This window comes from Melozone crissalis, unplaced genomic scaffold, assembly GCF_028551555.1.
Source record: "Melozone crissalis strain CALT ecotype California unplaced genomic scaffold, PUWL_Pcris_2 ptg000026l_1, whole genome shotgun sequence".
Lineage (NCBI taxonomy): Eukaryota > Metazoa > Chordata > Aves > Passeriformes > Passerellidae > Melozone > Melozone crissalis.
Genome location: NW_026535804.1, coordinates 10,437,075 through 10,456,914, shown reverse-complemented (window position 1 = coordinate 10,456,914; position 19,840 = coordinate 10,437,075). Strand labels below are relative to the sequence as shown.

Here is a 19,840-nt window from a genome sequence, read left to right as displayed (position 1 = left end):
AACTAACTCTAAGAAATCCAAATGATTCATGCCAAAGCTGTTAAGTCAGATCATCTCTATCATATCATCCTCAGATTCCTGGGTGAGAGCATTTATGAAAATTTAGCACCAAAACCAGCTGGGGTCTTCATAAAGTCAAAGAACTGAAATTCTAAATCAGAGAGAAAATAGGATTTTATCTGTAATATTTTCAGTGTAGATAAAATACCAGTGTAAAACAGAATAAAATGTGGTGAGATGCAACCATCTCCCCCTTAACTGATTGACAGATAACAGTAAATTAACAAGTGATGTTTATTAGTTTAATATTCAATATTAAATGGTGAACAGAATCAAAAGGCTGCTCCATAGAACTGAGTGACTTTGAAACCCCTGAAATTCCAAAATGCTGACTTGGGGACGTGAAGTGCTTTGGATCCATCTCTGCTCTGCCAGTCCTGTTCCTCCCTCCACTGGATCCCACCTCAGCTCTGCCAGTGAATTTCCCATTCCTGCAGCCAGCAGCTTGGCAAAAACCCATTTAACAGCAGCTTTGCTTGATTCAAGGTTGCAGAATTTGGCCTCTCCTCGTTTTTGGGTCGTCTGGGTTCCGTGCCCTGTGCTGAAGTGCTGAGCAGGACTTGGCAGGGGCTGTCCCCTCCCCAGCATTGTTTGTTTGGTATAACACTAGGAAATAAATTAAGGAGTTACACGAGCTTTGCTTTACAGCAAAAACAAGGAAGAAAGTTTTCAGATAAGTTTCTGAATCATAACCCAGCAAAGATTTATAATAAAAAATTTATATGCAAACCTCTGCAGTGTACTGAGTTTAAATCAACCCCATTACAAAATGACCCTTGTCTTAACACAGGAAGTCAAATGCAAAAAAAAATGAACCTGATTGATTGTAATTAGAGCAAAAATCTGATTGAGCAGAGCAGAGCCACTGCTCCCCAGCAAGGTGTCCCATGGACAGCTGTAAAAATCCGAAATCACCTCCTCACAGCTCTAAAATTTCAATTCTCACAGGTAATAAGTGGAGGAATTCTGAACTACACCCAGCTCATCCCTGTAAACCAGTTCCCAGATTTAAAGTTACTTCAAGTGTAAAAAGGAGGATTAAGGAGAAATAAAGGAGAAACTCTACAACCCCCCTCTGGAGCTCCCCAGCCACAAAGCAGGGACAGTGTGCAAGACCAGAAATCTTTATCCACAAAGTTTTTATCTTCTGAATTTTCATTCACATTTGTTTCTTTAATATTTTTTTTAAATATCCCATAATTAATTTTTCAGACTGGATTCCTTAAGGGCCAGGTTCACGGAGATAAATAACCTGGTAACCACTCTGATCCCCAGAAGATTTCGATTAATTTGGATACAGCTTTGACAAACATTAAATCTCTTCTTTAATGATGTTCCTCAAACAAAACAGTTAGCAAAATATCTGAATTTCCTTGTATAATGTCACATTTTAATGTAAACATCAAATAATGTACCAAAAGTTTTACCGGAAAAAAAAAAAAATTAAAGCGGCACAATTCTTTATACCACTGGAGAAGAGGGGAGGAAAAAGCCAGATTACAAACATTTACACATGCATAGTGGAAAAAAAATTAAACAAACAAACAAAAAAGTATTTTACTAAATTCACGCATTTTTTTTAAAATAGTTATTAAATCTACTAAGCACCAACATACCTAAAAATTTATTTTCAGCTTCATGATTCATTTAAAAAACCTATCAAATTAACTTTTCAAACAAGCTTATATTATTAGCTTGTCCAAAAATAAAATGTAGAGTTTTTTTGGGTTTTTTGTTAATTTTTTTCTTCTTTTTTCTATTTTTTTATTATTTTTTCAAAGTATACCAATACTTTTATCTGAATGTTTCCAAACAATGGCATAGGTGTCTGCAAAGAATGCCTTTACTTTACCCTACAGTGGATGGAAAATACAATACCACATCATACAGAATCTAAAACTATAAAAGTCTGAGAATGCAGCATCCCTTCACAAAAAAGCTGATAAAACTGAAATTATTTAGAAGATGCTGCACCTTTATTAAAAAAAAAAAAATTAAATGAATTTAAGCAGAAATAACATACATTTTTACATTAACTGGCCATTTCTGGTACAGAAACCCAGCATAGTATGCTAATGTTATTGAATAAATGTAAATGCTACTTACAATCTTCTTAAATACAATTTAGACAAACTTTTTTTTTTCTTTTTTTTTCTTTTTCCTTTTTTTTTTTTTCCTTTTTTCAAGTTGTACAGGTAATCTCCCAGCTGCTAGTTTAATGCAACATATCATTAACATTACACAAATTAAAAAATAACACGTGTGTGTCTTCCTACAGAAAAGCTTCCAAAAACCCGACCCACATCAAAAAATGCAAAATAATGGAATATAATTAAAAAAAAAAAAAATTAGTTGCAAGTCTAGCAGCAAAGCAATTAAGTGAGGATATATTTACCAATATAAACAAAGGGAATATTTGCAACTACAGGTGAAGCCCCAACTATCTTAGATCTACCGACACAAATAAAAATTTAATTCTCTCTAAAAAAAATAATCTGATTATTTAAAATAGGAGTAAAAGCCATTGCTACCTGATGAACTACCTAGGCTAAGTTCCTGAAACAAGGACAGGGGGTCGCTGTTCTTTTTTGTCTGCTCAGGAGGGGGTTTGGGCTTGGGGGGAGCCCGCAGGGCGCTGGCGTAGGACATGACGGGTTTGGTGCCGCCCGCGGGCTGGGGGCTGCTGCTGTTGGACTCCACCAGCTGCTTGTTGGGCATCAGAGGGGGGAACTGGCCCAGATGCTGGAGCACGTTGTAGTTGAAGGAGTTGGAGAGCTGGATGTTCTCAGCCTTCAGGTGTTCCTCCGGGGGCTTGGCCGCCTTCGGGGGAGCTGCGAAGGAGAAAGCGCAGTTGGAGCAAAGAGCGGCTCTGACTCAGCCAATCCACCTGCAGCAAGCCCAAAGGCAGAGCTGCCACCACCCCACCCCTCTGGTAACCTCCTCCCACAGCACCCATCTGCTGTGTTTAGTCACTCCGAAAATGGAGTTCACAGAATGACACAATCCCAGCATGGGCTGGGCTGGAAGGGATCTTAAAGCTCATCCTGCTCCATATCCCTGGCCACAGGCACCTTCCACCAGGGCTGCTTGCTCCAAGCCCCGTCCAGCCCAGCCTTGAAGTATCTAAATTCATTCCCAGCTCCTGGAGCATGCAGCAGCAGCACAAGGCTGCCATTACTAAGCCCATCCCCCGTGTGTTTGTACCCTGCAGCTGCAACCCCAAACCTGCAATTCCGCACAGCGGATTCTCCGGGTGCACTGAGGGGAAGCTGCTTCCCAATGGGATCTACTCTAATTTAAGCACTTTATCCACTGAGACAGCACAAAGAGTATTTCATTCTTCTTGCTTTACAGCTTAATAGGCTAAAATTAAAATTTACAGCACCATATATAATTCATTCTCCAACAGCAATTCAGAGTCCTGAATGCCAACCAACTAATTATTGGTATTTCAGGCTGAATGCATTCTTGCTAATTGATATGTTCTTGCTCCACATTTAACAACTCCTGTAACTATCAGGAAAAATGGTGCTTTAAACCATAGGTATAAAACTGCTTTCAAATGAATTTCCTGAATCCTAATGAGGTCCCTTACTTTCGTCTGGAGAATTCTGCTGTCTTGCACAGCCAGAGAGACACTACACAGAAACACAGCTCCATGTTCTATCTGCAACAGTCTAAGAACTGGGCAACAGATATATTCTGTAATTATTTCAGTCTTTAATCATAGAATGGGGTTTTTTAAGTGCATCTACAAAAATGTACCACCAAATTTGTGCAAAAGTAGAAAAACATAAAGTTTCTCACTGGAAGGGTCACACACAGGCTTCTGCTTTTTATAGAGCACTCAAAAATACAAACAAACAAACGAACAAAAAAAACAACAGCAAAAAAAACCCAACAACCCTAAAACCAACACATAGAAGAATGGATATGGAAAGAACACAAGCAAAGTAATTTTGCTACGGTTGCTATGATTCAACAAAAAACAAACAACCCAGAACACGAGCAAAAAACCTCCCAAAATAACCACAGCACTCAAGAGAAGACAAGTAATGACAAGCAGGGCCAGAGGTGAAAGCTGTGTGTGGCAGAGGTGTCTAAGAGAAGGAAAAATATGAAATACACATCTTGAATGAGAACTTAAATGATTTTCTTTCCATGAACAGAAAAAGCAATGCATATCAAACTCTCAAATTGCAATTCTGGGGGAAGTGCCTGCATAGAACAAGGCAGAGGAATTGACAGCAGCTCTCCCTGTGCTCCATGAATCCCTCCTGACCCAACCCAACACTGGCGGAGAGATCAGTCTGGGGTCACTCCCTCTCAGGCAGGGACAGGACTTTCACAGCATCACATCCTCATGGGGTTTTATTTCAGGGCTAAAAACCAACAGTACCGAGAACAGAGCAGTTGCTGGTCATTAACCCTTAGCTCTATAAAACACATTTGGGCTGTAAATATGATCACAGGCAGTGAGCTGTAAATGTGGAAAGCCACAGCAGCCATTAAATGGAGATGTGTTTGCATGAACCATTAGATACAGGGCTCTGTTTCATATACATTTATTGACAAAACAGAAACCATGCTTAACTACAATAAAAAACGTTTCATTGCAAATGCAGTTACCAGTGAGAACTTGGTATTTTCACTTAGAATTTAGCATTTGACAGCAAATGTGTGTATATGGTACTTCTTACAGACACATCTGTCCTCTGAGGACTTTACTCACAAACAGGTTCTCAAGCTTTTCATTAAAGCAAAGCAATGTGGGACTGGCTGATCCCAACCCAAATGTGCCAGGGTTCCTGAGTTCCTCTTAGATAACCACAGAGTTTGGAGAGCAACTCAGTGTGAGCAATTCAGTGATGAATGCCACATAATGCTGTGCATTCAGCTCCTTGATTTTCAGTAAAAATAGAAATAGATTGAAGGAGGTGCCCCAAGTTTGAAGCTTTGAACTTAGCATGAAAGATGCTGCCATAAATACGGGTTTGCAAAATAACATTTTCACATTTTGGAAATTAAAAGGCACATTAGGAATTTAATTCTTGAGTGCTGTTGCTGGTATAAAGAGCTTTTCTCATTCATTCTACTCTGCATGTTCCTACTTCAGAATTACTATGAAATTACAAGATGTTTTACGTTTATAAAGTTTGGTGAAAAGCAATTAAATCTTTTAAGGCAAATAAAACCAGCTTATAAATATTTTTCCACATTATTAAGTGGTTTTAATATCCACACTGGAATACTGTTTGCATTTTTATTAATTTTGTTTTTAAATTACCACTGGAGATCCTTAAAGCAAAATCACAGGGAAGAAACTGTACTATCCTGGTAATATTGTTTTTCATAAACACAAGAAATAGAGAAAACAGAAGAACTGCTCCAGCTCTCTCCTTGCAGCTTTTTTTTTTCATCTCTGAAAAGTTAATTTAGTTTCTGTCTGCTCAATCAATCAGCACTGCTGCTACCACCAGGGAAGCCACATTCCACTGAGATTCTTCCACGGTGAGGGAGAATTTAAACTCGTCACTCCTTTGATGAAGTACCAGAATTTACTAGAGAAACGCTGAGAGCACTAATTCAGTTTGTGTTGCTCCCTCAGACTGTAATACCAACACAAAATATCACTGATTCTGGAAACAATCAATCTTGCAAATAAATCCCACCAGTCACCTTAGCTCCCTCCAGCACAAATTCAGCTGCACTTGAAGCCACTGCAAGAGACTTTCTGGGTTTAGTGGAGATTTTGGAGAAGCCTAAGAAGCAGCAATGCTTTTTTAGCTGAAGAGCAGGATTGTGACAGTGTTCACAGGGGTCTGAGGATGGGGGAAGAGATGAGGATCTGACTCCATGTTTCAGAAGGCTGATTTATTATTTTATGATATATATTATATAAAAACTATACTAAAAGAATAGAAGAAAGGATTTAATCAGAAGGCTGGCTAAGAACTGAAAAAGAAAGAATGATAACAAAGGTTTGTGGCTTGGACAGAGAGCCCGAGCCAGCTGACTGTGATTGGCCATTAATTAGAAACAACCCCATGAGACCAATCCCAGATGCACCTGTTGCATTCCACAGCAGCAGATAATCATTGTTTACATTTTCTTCCTGAGGCCTCTCAGCTTCTCATGAGGAAAAACCCTAAGGAAAGGATTTTTCATACAACGTGTCTGCGACACAGGATGTCACCAAGAAATGGGATTATTCCAAGCAAACCTATAACAACTGAAACAACAAATAATTCAAAATCTTTGCTTGGATTGGCTGTGGGAAGGAAGGAGCTGAGCTGTACCCACCTAGCAGCTCCCGGGGGGGAACGGCTCTGCTGGCTCCGTTGCATGGAATGTTCGGGTACGGGGCAGAGGAGGAGGAGTTCACCCACAGCTCAGGGGAGGAGTAGTTGAATGAGGACTGGTTACTGTGGTCCTGAAGCTCTTTACACTGACCAAGACTGTCTTGAGGAGTGCTTAATTCTTCAGAACAAGCCTGGACTGAACTAGAGGAAATTCTTCTTTGGTACAACGGCCTGCCTGGTCCTCTTGGTTCATACTGTGAACAAAAGGAAAAAAAAAACCAAACCATAAAATAGCCTTTTGCTCTTTTGATTCAAGTGCATGTATCAAACACCATTTTCCCATTCAATAATTTCCCTGAAATGTCTTACCAAAACCCCCTAGTTTTTTGCATTTCCAAAATACTAACACATTTCAAGTTATATGTTGCATACTGCAGTCACTGATCACGTATTTTGATCACACAAAACACAGAATTTTAAAGGAAGTGCAAAGAACATCAACTGGGATTTCTTAATTCTTATCAACCTTTATATCTCACACTCCTCCGTGGGTGTTGGATCACACAGTGAGGAGGAAGATACCCAGCATTTACAGATGAAGCAAAGGAAGCACAGAAGAGCAAGGAAAAAAAAATGTTCTTACAATGCAGTCAGGAAAAAAATGGCTTTTTCTTTTCCAAAGGATAAATTGGTGACTTGTACAGGATCTGGGTAAGCAGGATACATTCATATACTGGATTTGTACATAGAAAACAAATGCTCTGGAGAAGCAAGTGCCCTCAGGAGAAATAATGCAGAGAATTTTATCTGAAACCACAGAAATTACTTGCTTCCATAAACCCTGTAGATCATGCAGATGTAAACGGCAGGAGCTCCATCAATTAACCTGTGGGCTTCAAGAGTTCAGATTTAAGGGCCCTCTAAGCTTTCTCAAGATTCAAAGCAAGTCTCTTGTATTACAGTTTATTTTTAACAATAAATACAGTATTTACACCCATCTGCACTGACTAACAAGAGCACCAATAACAGAAAAGTCACAGAGGTAAATCGAGACTTGGTAAAGAGGAAAAAAATCCTAATGAAACGTCACAAGAAATTAGCAAAACAAGTATCAAATAACTTGCTTGCAGAATCCAACTATTGTTACTATATCATCTACAAAAAATGGACAGGAGAAAAAAGTGCATTAAAGGAATCTTCTTATTATGTATCTTACTTCTGTTGCCACAATTAAGGGATCAACACTTGGATATCCTGTCAATCCACTCCCTTAAGGTAATTTGTCAACAACAAAACAAACAAACAAACAAATTTATAAATTACTGCCCAAATCAACCCAAAAAGTATACATTCATTGAGTTTAAAAGGGCTATTTTGGTAAGCAATCAGGAATTTATCAAAGTTCTGGACACTTGCAAGTACAGAACCACACAGAATAACTCCAGTATTCCCTTTGATGTGCAGTTCAGATCTGGGTTGAGTAAACACATGCAAAAGCTTTCAAGTATCAAGTCAATTAACAGCTTTCTAAGTAGAGATTGAGGAAACAGTTTAGTAAGGACACCAAAAGTCAAGAAATCTGCCCTGACAAGTGCCTTGTCTGTCAAAAACACACCTAAAACCCCATTTTGATTTCTTTGTGCATTCAGTCCTACCTACCAGCTGAAGAAGCAGTTTTGGAAAGTTTATAAGCAAGTCTCTGTCTTGTAACACTTTTACTGCATTTGGCATTTCTGTCACATATTTTGAAAGGAAGAAGAAATAAGAACTAAACTGAATTTACACTAATTACATAAAGGCTCACTCTATTTGTCTTCAGATAGCAGGAACTGTCACAAGCTCTATAGGAATATTTATTGGTTTATTACTGCTGAAAAGCCATTGTTCCTACATCCCGCTGTACTGACAGCATTAACTGTTGTCACAAGGTATTAGATTTTATACAGGGTGCTATGACTTAATGGAGTGAGACAGCAAATTTCTAAATGTCTATAAACTCAAACCTTACTACAGCTCTGGCTGGGCCTGAGGACTCCATTAACCTCTCTGGATCTGTGTAAGACAGAAATTTGTAAAATGCACTGAAATTTAATTTTATTTATTTTATTCAGGCTCATAAACTAAATATTGATAAACAAATTAAATATGTATTGCGTGAGACAGCGACAAGCAAGGCTCCCTCCCCAGCCTCTGCAAAAACCTTAACAGAAATGCATCACAGAGCAAGCCACTTATGTACAAATATTGGATTACATGCACTCAGTGAGAATATTAATTCTCACATTCCTGGAATGCAAGCTGGCTCCAGGATACTCTGTGTTTGCACATCATACACTCCTCAGCACCTCAGATTCCAACAGAGATTAAAACCTCCTGTTCAAATGTGACCTGTCCTAGCTGTGAGTTCTGGCTCACCCCCTCAGAGCCCAGGACAAGAGGAGATGGAGAGGGACAGAGCCAGCTGTGTGTGGCAGGGTGTGCTGGAGCCAGCCTCGAGCAGCACAGCTGGATGGCTCTGATTTCCAACACACAGCCCTCAAAGTACATGGGATGGCTTTGTAACAAATCAATGCAGGCAGGGTGGGAGTATGAAATCAGGATTTGGACCATGTTGGAACAACTCTACAGCTCTGGTCTCGTATGAGAGGGAACTCAAGCACATCCACAGCTCAACACTGAGTCAACTGGCTGGGTGATCCCAGCTGACTGACCTGAGCTTCCACCTGGGCTGTGGCTGATTTTCACTGCAGATAAATGACACACAGACACAGAGCAATGACTGCATGAAAACCCAGAGCAACATTCCAAAAGCCAAGGCTTTCCATTGAGCAGAGAAAACATTATACCTACAGCAACAGGAACCCCAGATCTGCTCAGGGAGAACAGCAGAGAGGCAGGGAACGATTCCACCTCACAGAAATTCCCACTGTGAGCTTTCAATGCGTGAGGTGTTTTGCATTCCTGACCACTTCACAACACAATTTGATATTACAAGGACAGGACAAGTGCAGGGCAGACAGAACACCCACCTCTTCTAAGCTGTGGAGCGAAGAAGCAGAAACTGCTCGAGATGCGAGTGGATGAAATGGCTCCTGACCGACTGCGTGCTGATGATTCTGGATTTGTATAAAAGGGCTTTGCTGCGACCTGTGGGGCAGTGGAGGTATTCCATAGTGAAAGCCCTGCCCCAGGAGGTGATTCTGCTGCAGGTTAGCATAAGTCCAGGACCCATCAGGTTGCAGGTATTTCAAGGGAGACGGGGTTATGTGTTCGGATGGCATTGAGAAAGGGGGGTTGTACATTTGGGGTAAATGCTGCTGAAATGCTGGGTTAGTGGGCAGTTCAATGTCTCTGCTGTTCTCAGTGAAGTTGGGGAAGTGGTTGGAGTTGCAGGAAGGAGAAGGGAGTGCTGGTGGGCTCCGGGGCTGCACTTGTCTGTATTGCAACAGTCTCGACTGCGGGGGCGGCATTTCGGCGCCGTCCCGGCTCTCGCTGGGATCGCGCTGCGACAGCTCCCGGAGCAAGTCCTGGAATCTGCACCAACACAACAAATGCAGCAGGGAAAGAGGGAAAAAAAAAAAGGAATTTTGCTGAAATCTCACTCTTTGAAATACAGAAAACTCAGAGAACAGAACACTGAATTTAAATATTCTCATCTTTGCACTTGCTGACCCTAACTTCAAAGGATGCGACTGAGCAATCAGAAATTAGGCACAAGAGGATTAATTGGATGAAATACCCACCTGAATCATCTCAAAGTTTTAATAACTCTTGAGATTTCCTTTCCAGTCAGAAGAATCAATTTTTTGTTATCTCTTAAGAGACAACTAAAGGTAAGGATTTCCTGCTTTACTACACAAAGTAAAAAGTTCACATAGTTAAAGACAATTTTAACCCCTTTCAAGGCAAAAGCCAGAACAATCAGGGACTCCCCTCACTTGCACAATATATTTCTAAGCTTCTTCAAAAGGTCAATTCAATTCAGCACTTCAAAGAGTCAGCTAAGAGGTCATTTAGATGCTTTACCATGGCTATAACAAACCAGATGGAAAAGAAAGCATAGTGGGAGATGACAGTAAACAGAGGCAATTTAAAAATCCAGCCTTTACAATATACATGATTAAAGCTGATGACCACTGGAACCATTTTTCTGTTGATGCTCAACAGCTTCCTTTCTTGCCCCCTAAAGCTCCATTCAAATACAAGCATATTTTTTAAAATCTGCTTGTAAAGCAAAGGCTTTTTGAAAAGGAAGAAAAGTTCAGGTTTCACTGGGGAGCAATTTTTAGGGAGGGGCTGTTTTGTTTCTTTTTAAGCACACAAATCTCAGACTGCTACTTCAAATTGAAGAATTTACAACTTAAATAGGCCTTAACTACACTCAGACATGTCTTTCATAAAAACACAAGGTTGTTACTCTCTATCCATTCCTCATTCCATAAATACAGCACTGAAAAGCTCCATAAAAATATTTTTCCACTACAGCTTTACTACCCAATATACTAACAGAATAAAGCATAACACATAATAAAAGCATAGTTGTAAGTCAGCCTGCCAACTATTTTAACCTTCATAATAACAGCAGCAAAAAGCAATACCTTTAAGTGCCTTGCACTTGATCACAGTGTTACAGATAGGTGCCCACTGCTCAATTTTACACAAGCTCTGATGACTCAGTAAACAAATACCTTGAATATGTTGCCTCTGTTTCATCTTCTGTATTACTGGCAAGTTTCCAGTTTGCCCTAACTTGCTGCTGTTGATGTAATCCAATTGGTTGCTGAGGAAGATGTGGTAGATGAGGATGGTGATGGTGTTGATATGGAATAGTGCCTTGACTGAGATAGGCATTATGTTCATTCCATTGCTGTAACCTGGCTTGTTGTTGCTGCCTTATTGTTTCCAAAGCTACATTTCCATGCATACGATCTATAAAAATAGTTTTAAAAAAAAATTTTATCTAATGCCCCTTTTTAAAGATCTTTATGTCAGAAAAAAAAAAAAAAGAAAGAATACTTTTTATACAGTTTATTCCAGGGTCTATTATACACTAACTGCATTGCAGTGCGTAACCTGGTTATTTAAATCATATGGAAAATCATATAAACATGAATCTTCTAATAAAGTGCTGAATATTCAAACATGCCTCAAGCAGCAAATTATGCTCAATGACATTACTTATGGAAACTAACCCAACAATGACCCAATTCAGAGCAATATGCCTGAAAAAGGTAAATACCTCCTTCATATTCACTTCAATGTAGTTATAATTGCACACTCTGAATTTAAATAAAGAAAAGTCACCTACCTAAAGTGTCCCCTAAGGGCATTCCTGATGGATTCTCTTCAATGAAGTTGTTCAAGTGGGTTGGCAGAACTGGGTTGTGCTGTGCAATAGGCCTCAAAGGATTATTGACTTCTTGTAACAGAGGTGGGGGGTGTTGCTCTGAAATCACAGCATCTACAGCAGGAGAATGTGGTCGGTGGGGAATGGGATTATTAAAAAAGGACTGGCTGGGGCCTGCCTGGAAAGCAGGGGAAAGCTGCGAAGGTGGTGGAGGCTGCTGATTCAAGTGATTATGCTGCTGAACTACCTGGCTCTGCTGGGGTGGCATTTGGTTGGGCTGTTCAGGCAAGTGATTTTGCTGTTGGTTTAAGAGGTTTTGCTGCTGCTGCTGCTGCTGCAGAGGGTAGGGCTGCCTTGGGATCTGGGAGAGGTGCTGGAAGTGGCGGCTGGGCACCGCGAACTGGGAGTGGGGCGGGGTCAGGTGCAGGTTCAGCTGCCTGGGGGCAGGGTTGTCTTTGCGATGGAATTTAGCATTGGGGTAACCCACACTGGAACGGGACTCTGGGCTTCTCTGCTGAGGGGCTGCTTCTAAATCAACCTGCAAAACGAGAGTGAAAGGCTTTGAGAATTTGCATTTTTAAAATTGAAATAAAGACATTTCGGTTTGACTAAATGAATGACTAAACATAATGATCAAATTCATTAAGAGAGAGTATGAAATAAGAAACAAACAAAAATACCCAAATCCATAAAAAATAAACAAACCAACAAAACCAGATACCCAGACAAGGGAAACCCACCTGCTTGGATTCCAGAGGTTTCTTCTCAGGTGTTCGAATTTTATTGATTTCAGGTCCAGCAGTGTTTTCACTTTTACCTAAAAATATTTACAAAATTATTTTGTTTCCATAGGAAAATTATTTTTTCGGGATTTTTTTCCCTCAGACACAAGAAAATTAACTTATTAGTAAGGCATTTACAGCACCAGAGACATTTAGTATCATCTACCTAAATAACACTTTCCCTTTAATCTCTACATTTGTTCATTAATAACCACTAAGTAGTTCTCCCAGCTTAATTGCAAATAACATCAGCAGTACTGTGGAAGGGAGATGGAACAATTACACCCTCAACAGCCCTTCCCACCTCCCATTCCCTCTGAATCTCACAGCGTCCCAGTTATTCCATTTGTAATGGCAAATCCCATCTGTGGATCCCTCGATTAGGGAGGAAAGGGCGACGCACAGAAAGGATGGAGGACGGAAAATCCTTCCCACGATCCCATTTCAAGCAGAAACTCCCCCCAAAGCAGAGCAGCTTGCAGAGGCATGCCAAGCACTGACCATTTCGAGTTTGCTCGTGCTGCTCCTTGTCCTGGTGAGGGAGCTGCTGCTGTCCTATGCTAACGGGGGAGTGGTGGCCCAGGCCGTAGGGGATCGGGGACCCTCGCCCGTGTGCCTGTAACAGGTTCATGTTATATGCCATGGCTGCTTGGTGAGTAATGAGGCGAGGGTCGACTGCAAACCTACCCTGATACCCCGTCCACGGTACCTGTGGGGTAAACAAACATTAAAACAAAAATTAAAATTAAAAGAGAAAGATGTGATCTGTTAAGGTACATTAAATTCAAGGCAGTGATAACAAGCATGCTGGTATTAGGTCAGTGGCAAGAGTTTTTCAAGCATTAGATGACCTGACACACTTACACACAACTACAGCTGGTGCTGGGAGGGGAGAGCTCTAAGGGCAGGCAACACAAAGACACAGATTTTTGAGGAGAACCTTGGCAAAAATTTTTCTAAATTTTTTCAAAACCCATTCTTGTTTCAGTGGTTTCGAAGGTCAGAGAGAAAAGACTGATGGACAAATTATAGTTTAATAAACTTCAGATTAAACCCTTCTCTATTAAATAGAAATGGTGAAATTCAAGGAAATCCAAAGCCCTTTCTCCTGGTAGCTACAAGACATTGGGCTGTGGCTCAGAGGGGACAAAGACAGGAGCCTCAAAGGTGAGGAGCAGACCTTGCAGCACCCAGGGCTGGGACTCTGCACCTCTGCACCCCAGGACACTCAGTGAAGCTCCCAGGAGCATTGGTGGAACCCAGAGAGTGCCCACAGGGAATCACAGGCCCAAGTGCCTGTGCTACAGGACACTGTACTGTACATGTGCACATGTGTACTGCAGAGGCAAAGCAAAATCCACCTCCTGGAAGCAGCTACAAAGTCAGGATTTTTACAATGGCTTCAAGTTTATTCCTAAAAGGAATGCTAAGGAAGGCAGCTCTGCATCAAATGAGTTCAAACTCGTCCTGTAGGGACTTTATTAAAAGAAGGGAAATCTATGAACAAGAGGAGAGTGCAGGGAGTCATCCCCAGCACTGAGGCTGCCAAAGCATCCTTTAGTGACGGCAGCAGAAAACCTCCTCCAGCTTTTACCTTGGCTATGGAAACTGCATTAAACAAAGACATCATTTTATCTTCCACCAACATAAACACATTTTACTTCAGTCCTTGCTCCTTTCAAGTGTAACAACTTTCATCCAATTCTTTTTTTAAATTACTATTTGCCCTTGAAATGTGCACTTTGAACTTCAGCTTTAGGCTACTACTGCATCTGTACAACCCCAAATCACCTCCAAGCTTCTTTTCAAAAGTAGCAGTCTCATTAGTACCTCAGTCTTCCCACTTAATTATTTAAAAATCCATCCTCAGGGAAGGTGAGTTCAAAATACTTGTTTTTATTACATTTCTTTTGATTGGAAACACATAAAAAATATATTAACCTTGGAACAATAAGACAGAGTTTTTAAATTACCTTGGTTTGATATTAATATAATGTGAGCAAGCATGACAAAGGTACAGCTGCTGGCCTTCTCACTGCATTTAAATTTATCCATCAAATGCAGATTTCTAGTAAGCTTGGAAAAAGGAAAATTCCTTGGCCTAGCAAAGAAAACTGATTTACAGCTGCCAGCTGATCTAAGACACAAAACTGAAAATATAGCAAGTCCCCTGTTCAGCATCCATAACCCAAATTACAACAGAGGACTCATAATTATTCGAAAAAACCAAATTAGCTGTATTCCAACATTTAGCATTATGAATGGAATTAAACACATCTGCATGTGTGGCTCCACATCCTTTGCAGGGTCCTCAGGAGCTGTGTACAACACAGACATCTACTCCACAAGCTTCTGCAGCCTTTGTTCTTTCCTTGCATTTTCCTCCTGGAATATGTTGACTGTGAAGGGCAAAAATAAAGCAGAGGCTGCTTCTTTAACGTGTGCAAATTTTGGTGGGACAGTTTTATTTGTAATCCAAAATTCCATGCATAAATGTAGCCTAAAAGACCTGCTTAGAGATCTTCATTCTGTTCCCAAATGTCATTAAGGGAAGGGATTGGAGAGGAAACTGGTTCACTATGAGGTTCTGGAAGGGAAAAACATCCCATTATGCTTATTTTTCTTATCACTTCACTTCAGACACCTTGCACTGCAGACATCCAAAACTTGTAATTTAGGCTGTGTGGTGCCAATAGAGAGAAACAAACTTGGTGTGAATCACTGAGGTCTCTCCAATGATTAAGAACTGAACCAGGCAAATAAATCAGAGGCAGGTGTCTGAAGTCAGATGAGACAGATTCCACTGGTGTGCCTAAAACACACAAATTGCATGAACATGAAATTGCTTTTAGCCTGCCTGGAGTTATTTGGGGGAGCAAAGCTTTCAGGTCTTTATTTTCTGCTTGTCCTCTGCACTGCCACTCCTAAAGCCAGCAAAGCCCAGAGATTGGGAGTGCTGAAAAAACCCTGCAAGAAATTCATGATCTGATTTTTGCCTTACATTTATGTGCCCACAATAACTGAGGTGGGGAGGGGGGAGAAACAGAAAATGAATTCTTACAGGCAAAGGCACAGACATGACCATATTTCCTCCATAGACAGCAGGTACATAGAGAATACTTGTCCCAGTGTGTGGATCTATCCTTTGAACAGGACTTGGAGATTTCCCCAGGTTGGGGTGAGGTCCCAGAGGAGGAGGGGGAGGAGTATATGCTCGGATAGGATTTCCAATTAGAACAGAAGGATTGGGCTGAACTGAAAATAAAGATACAAATAAAAGATATATACATACCAAAAAAAGAAGATTTATACACAAAAAGAACATGAAGATGACCATTTCTTTGGTTTTTCATCCTAACAGTATCTATCTTGATAAAGTAAGCGTGCAACTCTCTAACAGCACAGGTCTGATACACAAAGAGAAAGCATTAATCAAATCCTGTATTCCATTTCAAAAATTTGAAGAGGCAGAAAACAGGAGCTGAGATACAGAGAAACAGGTAGCTGGTAAGTGCATTAATGAAAGAATGTCCCAAACCAATTAAATATGCTGACAGTCAGGGTGGCTGTAAGCACTGATCAAAAATTAAAATAACCCTCCTTTCTTTAGCAGGGAAGACAAGCTCTAAACTAATGCTTTTCCAAATTAATAACAAAATTATTCAGCTGTTGCATGCTACCTTGCAAAGGTATGATCAGTAATATCTGGATGTATGACAGCACAATTTAACTTCAAAGTGCCTCAGAAAGCAGTGCATGCAAAATGATGTCCAAACCCTTCTAGTGCAAACACCTTGGTACAGGGCTGCACATGATGAATTTCAAACACAGCTATTTGTTTTTAAAGGCCAACAGCTGTGTTTGTGTTAAAACTTAAAAATAAGTGCACACAACACCTATAAATGGTGAGCCTTGGAAATAACAAATGTCCATTTAACAGTCTATGATCTATCCCACATGCAAACAACAAGTAAATGGCTTTCAAACAGAGAAGAGACCAGATTCTCAATGTATGTCACACTGCTGTCAGCTTCAGAGGGCTCAGGAAATCCCCAGGAACTGCAGAGGCACTCACCAATTCCATCAGGTGGGAAATGGTCATTCTGGTTATGATGATGGACCTTGCCCTTTAAAGGAAAAAACCAATAATAGTGATCTTTGCATTCTTACACAAACCAAAGCTTTTTATTTCAAGTGAACATGAAAATTAAACATAAAACAGAGCTTGAATGGAGTCAGCCCAACAATTTATTCTTACACATTCAACCATCCAGTTCCACCACCTGCCTATGAATTCACAAAGCTGGACATAAAACACCACTAAATTAATTAACCAGTGGGTCATTACAGCTCCCTCTGGGAAAACCCTCTCCAAGGCCTGTTTTCAGATGCAAAGAGAGTTACAGCAGATATTCTGAGTTTCTTTTCTCACCATTTTATTTCCCCCTGTCCCACATCTTTCAGGAGCAGCACCACTGTAACCCTCATTACTCCTCTGCCACAGCAGCTTCAGTTGGAAGCAAAATCCATTTTCTGCTCCAGGTTCCAGCTCAGGAATGCTGGAGACAAAGGAGCTGCCCCAGTTTTACTCAGGTGCTCTCCCTGCCCCATCTCATTTATCAGCTTCTGGGCTGTGACTGCTCCCCAAAAGTGCAATACAGGAGAGGAAAGAACCCCAGTGCTGGGGAAACTGCTCTTCCTTGGTGAAACACTGGAAAAGGATTTTAACAAACCTGAGTTATCCCTTCTACTTTTCTCATGAGTTTGGAGCATCAACTAATTATTTAATATTCATAAACTGTGAGCACTGCCAGCATGCTCTCAAGTCCTTTGCAGCACAGAAATACTTCACTTAATCTGGACCTAAGTACGTTCAGAAATTTAAAATAAATCTAGAAACACTTTGATGCTGCAAAACTTTCCTTGCCCAGGAGATAAGTCTAGGCAGTTTTCCAGCACTCTGAGCAAATTAGTCAGGCTACAAAGACAGGTTGTTTGACAATGTTGACTCATGCATAAACCAGATTAAAGAACCGGTCTCCAAATTTTCCTCTCATTTGAAAAATGAATTATGGAAAAATAAAATAATAATTGCTTTTCATTGCAGCACTTAAACAAAGGAAGCCTGTTTATTCAGCAGAGAAAGATTCAATCTAAAAACGTGGAGGAGCTGTAGCCTTAATCACTCATGGCCAGCACAGAGCATTTCTGTATCTGTTGCAATGTCAGAGGCAAGCAGCATGTGCAGAGGTTTAACAAAGCTCTGCTCTCACCTGTCAGACCTGGATTTTATAGGTGCCATATTTTTCAAATTGAAATACCACCTACTTACATAAGTTTATAAGAAAATGACCTAAATTTGTAAGAGGAGCTGTCCTGATCAATGGCAGCTTCAGGATCAGATTGGTAAATAAAGTCAACTGAGGCCACCAGGAAGCTGGCAAAGGGAGTTGCTGCCTTTCCTTTCTCTTTTTCTCCTCACAGTTTTGAAGGCTTTACTATTTCATAACAGTCTCTTATGAAACTCAATTGTTATCATTTCTCAAAGATTTTCACACCAAGGTTCATGTCCCCACCCATCTCCAGGATACCTAAACCCACCCTAGAACTGATGGTGACTGACAACACTGGAGCACAAATACCCTCAGTTTCCTCTAAAAACTGGCTCCACCTTGGGAATATAAAAACCCACATTACATAAAGGCTCTCAGAGGAAGCCCAGACCAAGATTTAGGTGAGTGCAGGTGTTAACAGCCTTGTCATTCCTTCAGTCAACAAACAGGAGTAGAGGGAGTTCTCCAGAGATTTATCCTGACCTGTGATCCTCCCTGACTGCAGGAAATCTCTGGGGTGATGCTGCACCCTGATTTAAGTGCCTGAACCCAGACCAGAAGCTGGCAGGCAGCGAGTGGGAGGTAGGGAAGTTGTAAACTCAGAGCTTAATTGGCTGTATGTGAACTACCCCAAGGGAAGCTCTGAATTCTGGAAATTTTCCCTTTCCACATCATCACCTTCAATAAAGGCTGTCCCCATGCAGCTCCAGCCCTCCTTCCCTGCCATGCCTGGCCACAGGAACAGGGCACAAGGCACTCACAGCTCCAAGCTGCCTGCTGGCCTCTCAGACAAGACTCAAACATTTCCCCTTCTTTAAAATCTAAACAGCAAAGAGGTTTTTAATGCCCCTACATAAATCCAGGAGCAATTCTGCTGAATAAGAAGTGCTGCTTGTACAAAACCACTTTTCAGCACATGTGAAAAACAAGCCCTGACTTGCACATTGTCCATAAACTCACCACAAGACATGACTGAAAACTGTTCTTTTTTTTCTTTTTTTTGCTACAAAATTTTCCTACCAGCACTAGGTTTTAATCCTTCATTTTTAATGTTAAATAATTTGCTTAGGATGTCTAAAATAAGCAAAACCACCCATCTGCCTTGAAAACTTGAGCAAAGGGAAATGCATCACTGATCCCAGCTGTATTCTCAGAGTATCTGATTATTACCTGTGCTGTTACTGCACACACTCACCACCTATCAGTGGCATTCAGAGGGAAGATTTTATTTAGAATTATGATACAGGTGGTTGAAACACTTCAGATCTTAAGATGAAAATAGAGTGTTGGCAGTTGGAGCAGCACAAGGGCTTAGTTTACCAACAAACTAAAGCAAAATAAACAGAGCTGTTTACTTACAAAACTCTCACTTTCCCCAACACTCACTCTCCTTTTTTCCTAAATGTACTATACCTGCATTTTCAAGTACTTTTTTTTTTTCATTTAGGAAACTAAAAGTATTAATAATGACATTCTATTATTAAGGAAAAGACTGAAGAGCTCATGAAAAATGAGAGTGCAGCAGTGGCTTTTAAAGACAATTTTGTAATTTCTGGTTTTCTGTAGGCCCAGTGTTTTGACACATGACTAGAAGCTTTAGAAATCTGGTGTTTGTTTCACAAAGTAATGCATGCATCTTGATGAAGAAACCAAATGTTCTCCCTTACAAGCTCCCTTTAGGGAAGGACTGCCAAAGGGAAGGCTTTCCTCTTTGTATTAAAAAAACCTGTCGTAAAAATTTCATTTCAATGATACAGCCTGGAACAAAAATGCAAAGCTATGGGAAATATGTGCAGTTCTTCTTCCTGTGCACTGAGTTCATCACAAAGCTGACAACCTGCCATTCAGTTCTATCTCTAAACACAATTTAATTAAATTACAACCCAAATGATTTTGATATAAACTACAAACAATTATTAAAACAGAATTCACTACTAATTTATCACCCCCCCAAGAAAGCTCTAAAATTTTGTGTTGTTCTTTATCATCCTAAGGAAGCTATGTATTTTCATCACT

General features: G+C 40.4%; 1 protein-coding gene across 5 annotated transcripts in view; it reads right to left on the bottom strand.

Moving 5' to 3' along the window:
* Positions 1-276: 276 nt before the first annotated feature.
* HELZ (helicase with zinc finger) overlaps positions 277-19,840 on the bottom strand; it is an 86,777-nt gene continuing 67,213 nt past the window's right edge. For all 5 annotated transcript variants that reach the window (XM_054278784.1, XM_054278787.1, XM_054278785.1 and 2 more), the window contains 9 exons: positions 16,567-16,618; positions 15,553-15,746; positions 12,993-13,200; positions 12,450-12,526; positions 11,671-12,247; positions 11,051-11,291; positions 9,392-9,896; positions 6,364-6,616; positions 277-2,891 (listed from right to left, as the gene is read on the bottom strand). In XM_054278784.1, coding sequence (XP_054134759.1) covers positions 2,560-2,891; positions 6,364-6,616; positions 9,392-9,896; positions 11,051-11,291; positions 11,671-12,247; positions 12,450-12,526; positions 12,993-13,200; positions 15,553-15,746; positions 16,567-16,618 — 2,439 coding nt within the window. In that variant the 3' untranslated portion in view covers positions 277-2,559. The remainder of the gene's footprint in view (positions 2,892-6,363; positions 6,617-9,391; positions 9,897-11,050; positions 11,292-11,670; positions 12,248-12,449; positions 12,527-12,992; positions 13,201-15,552; positions 15,747-16,566; positions 16,619-19,840) is intronic.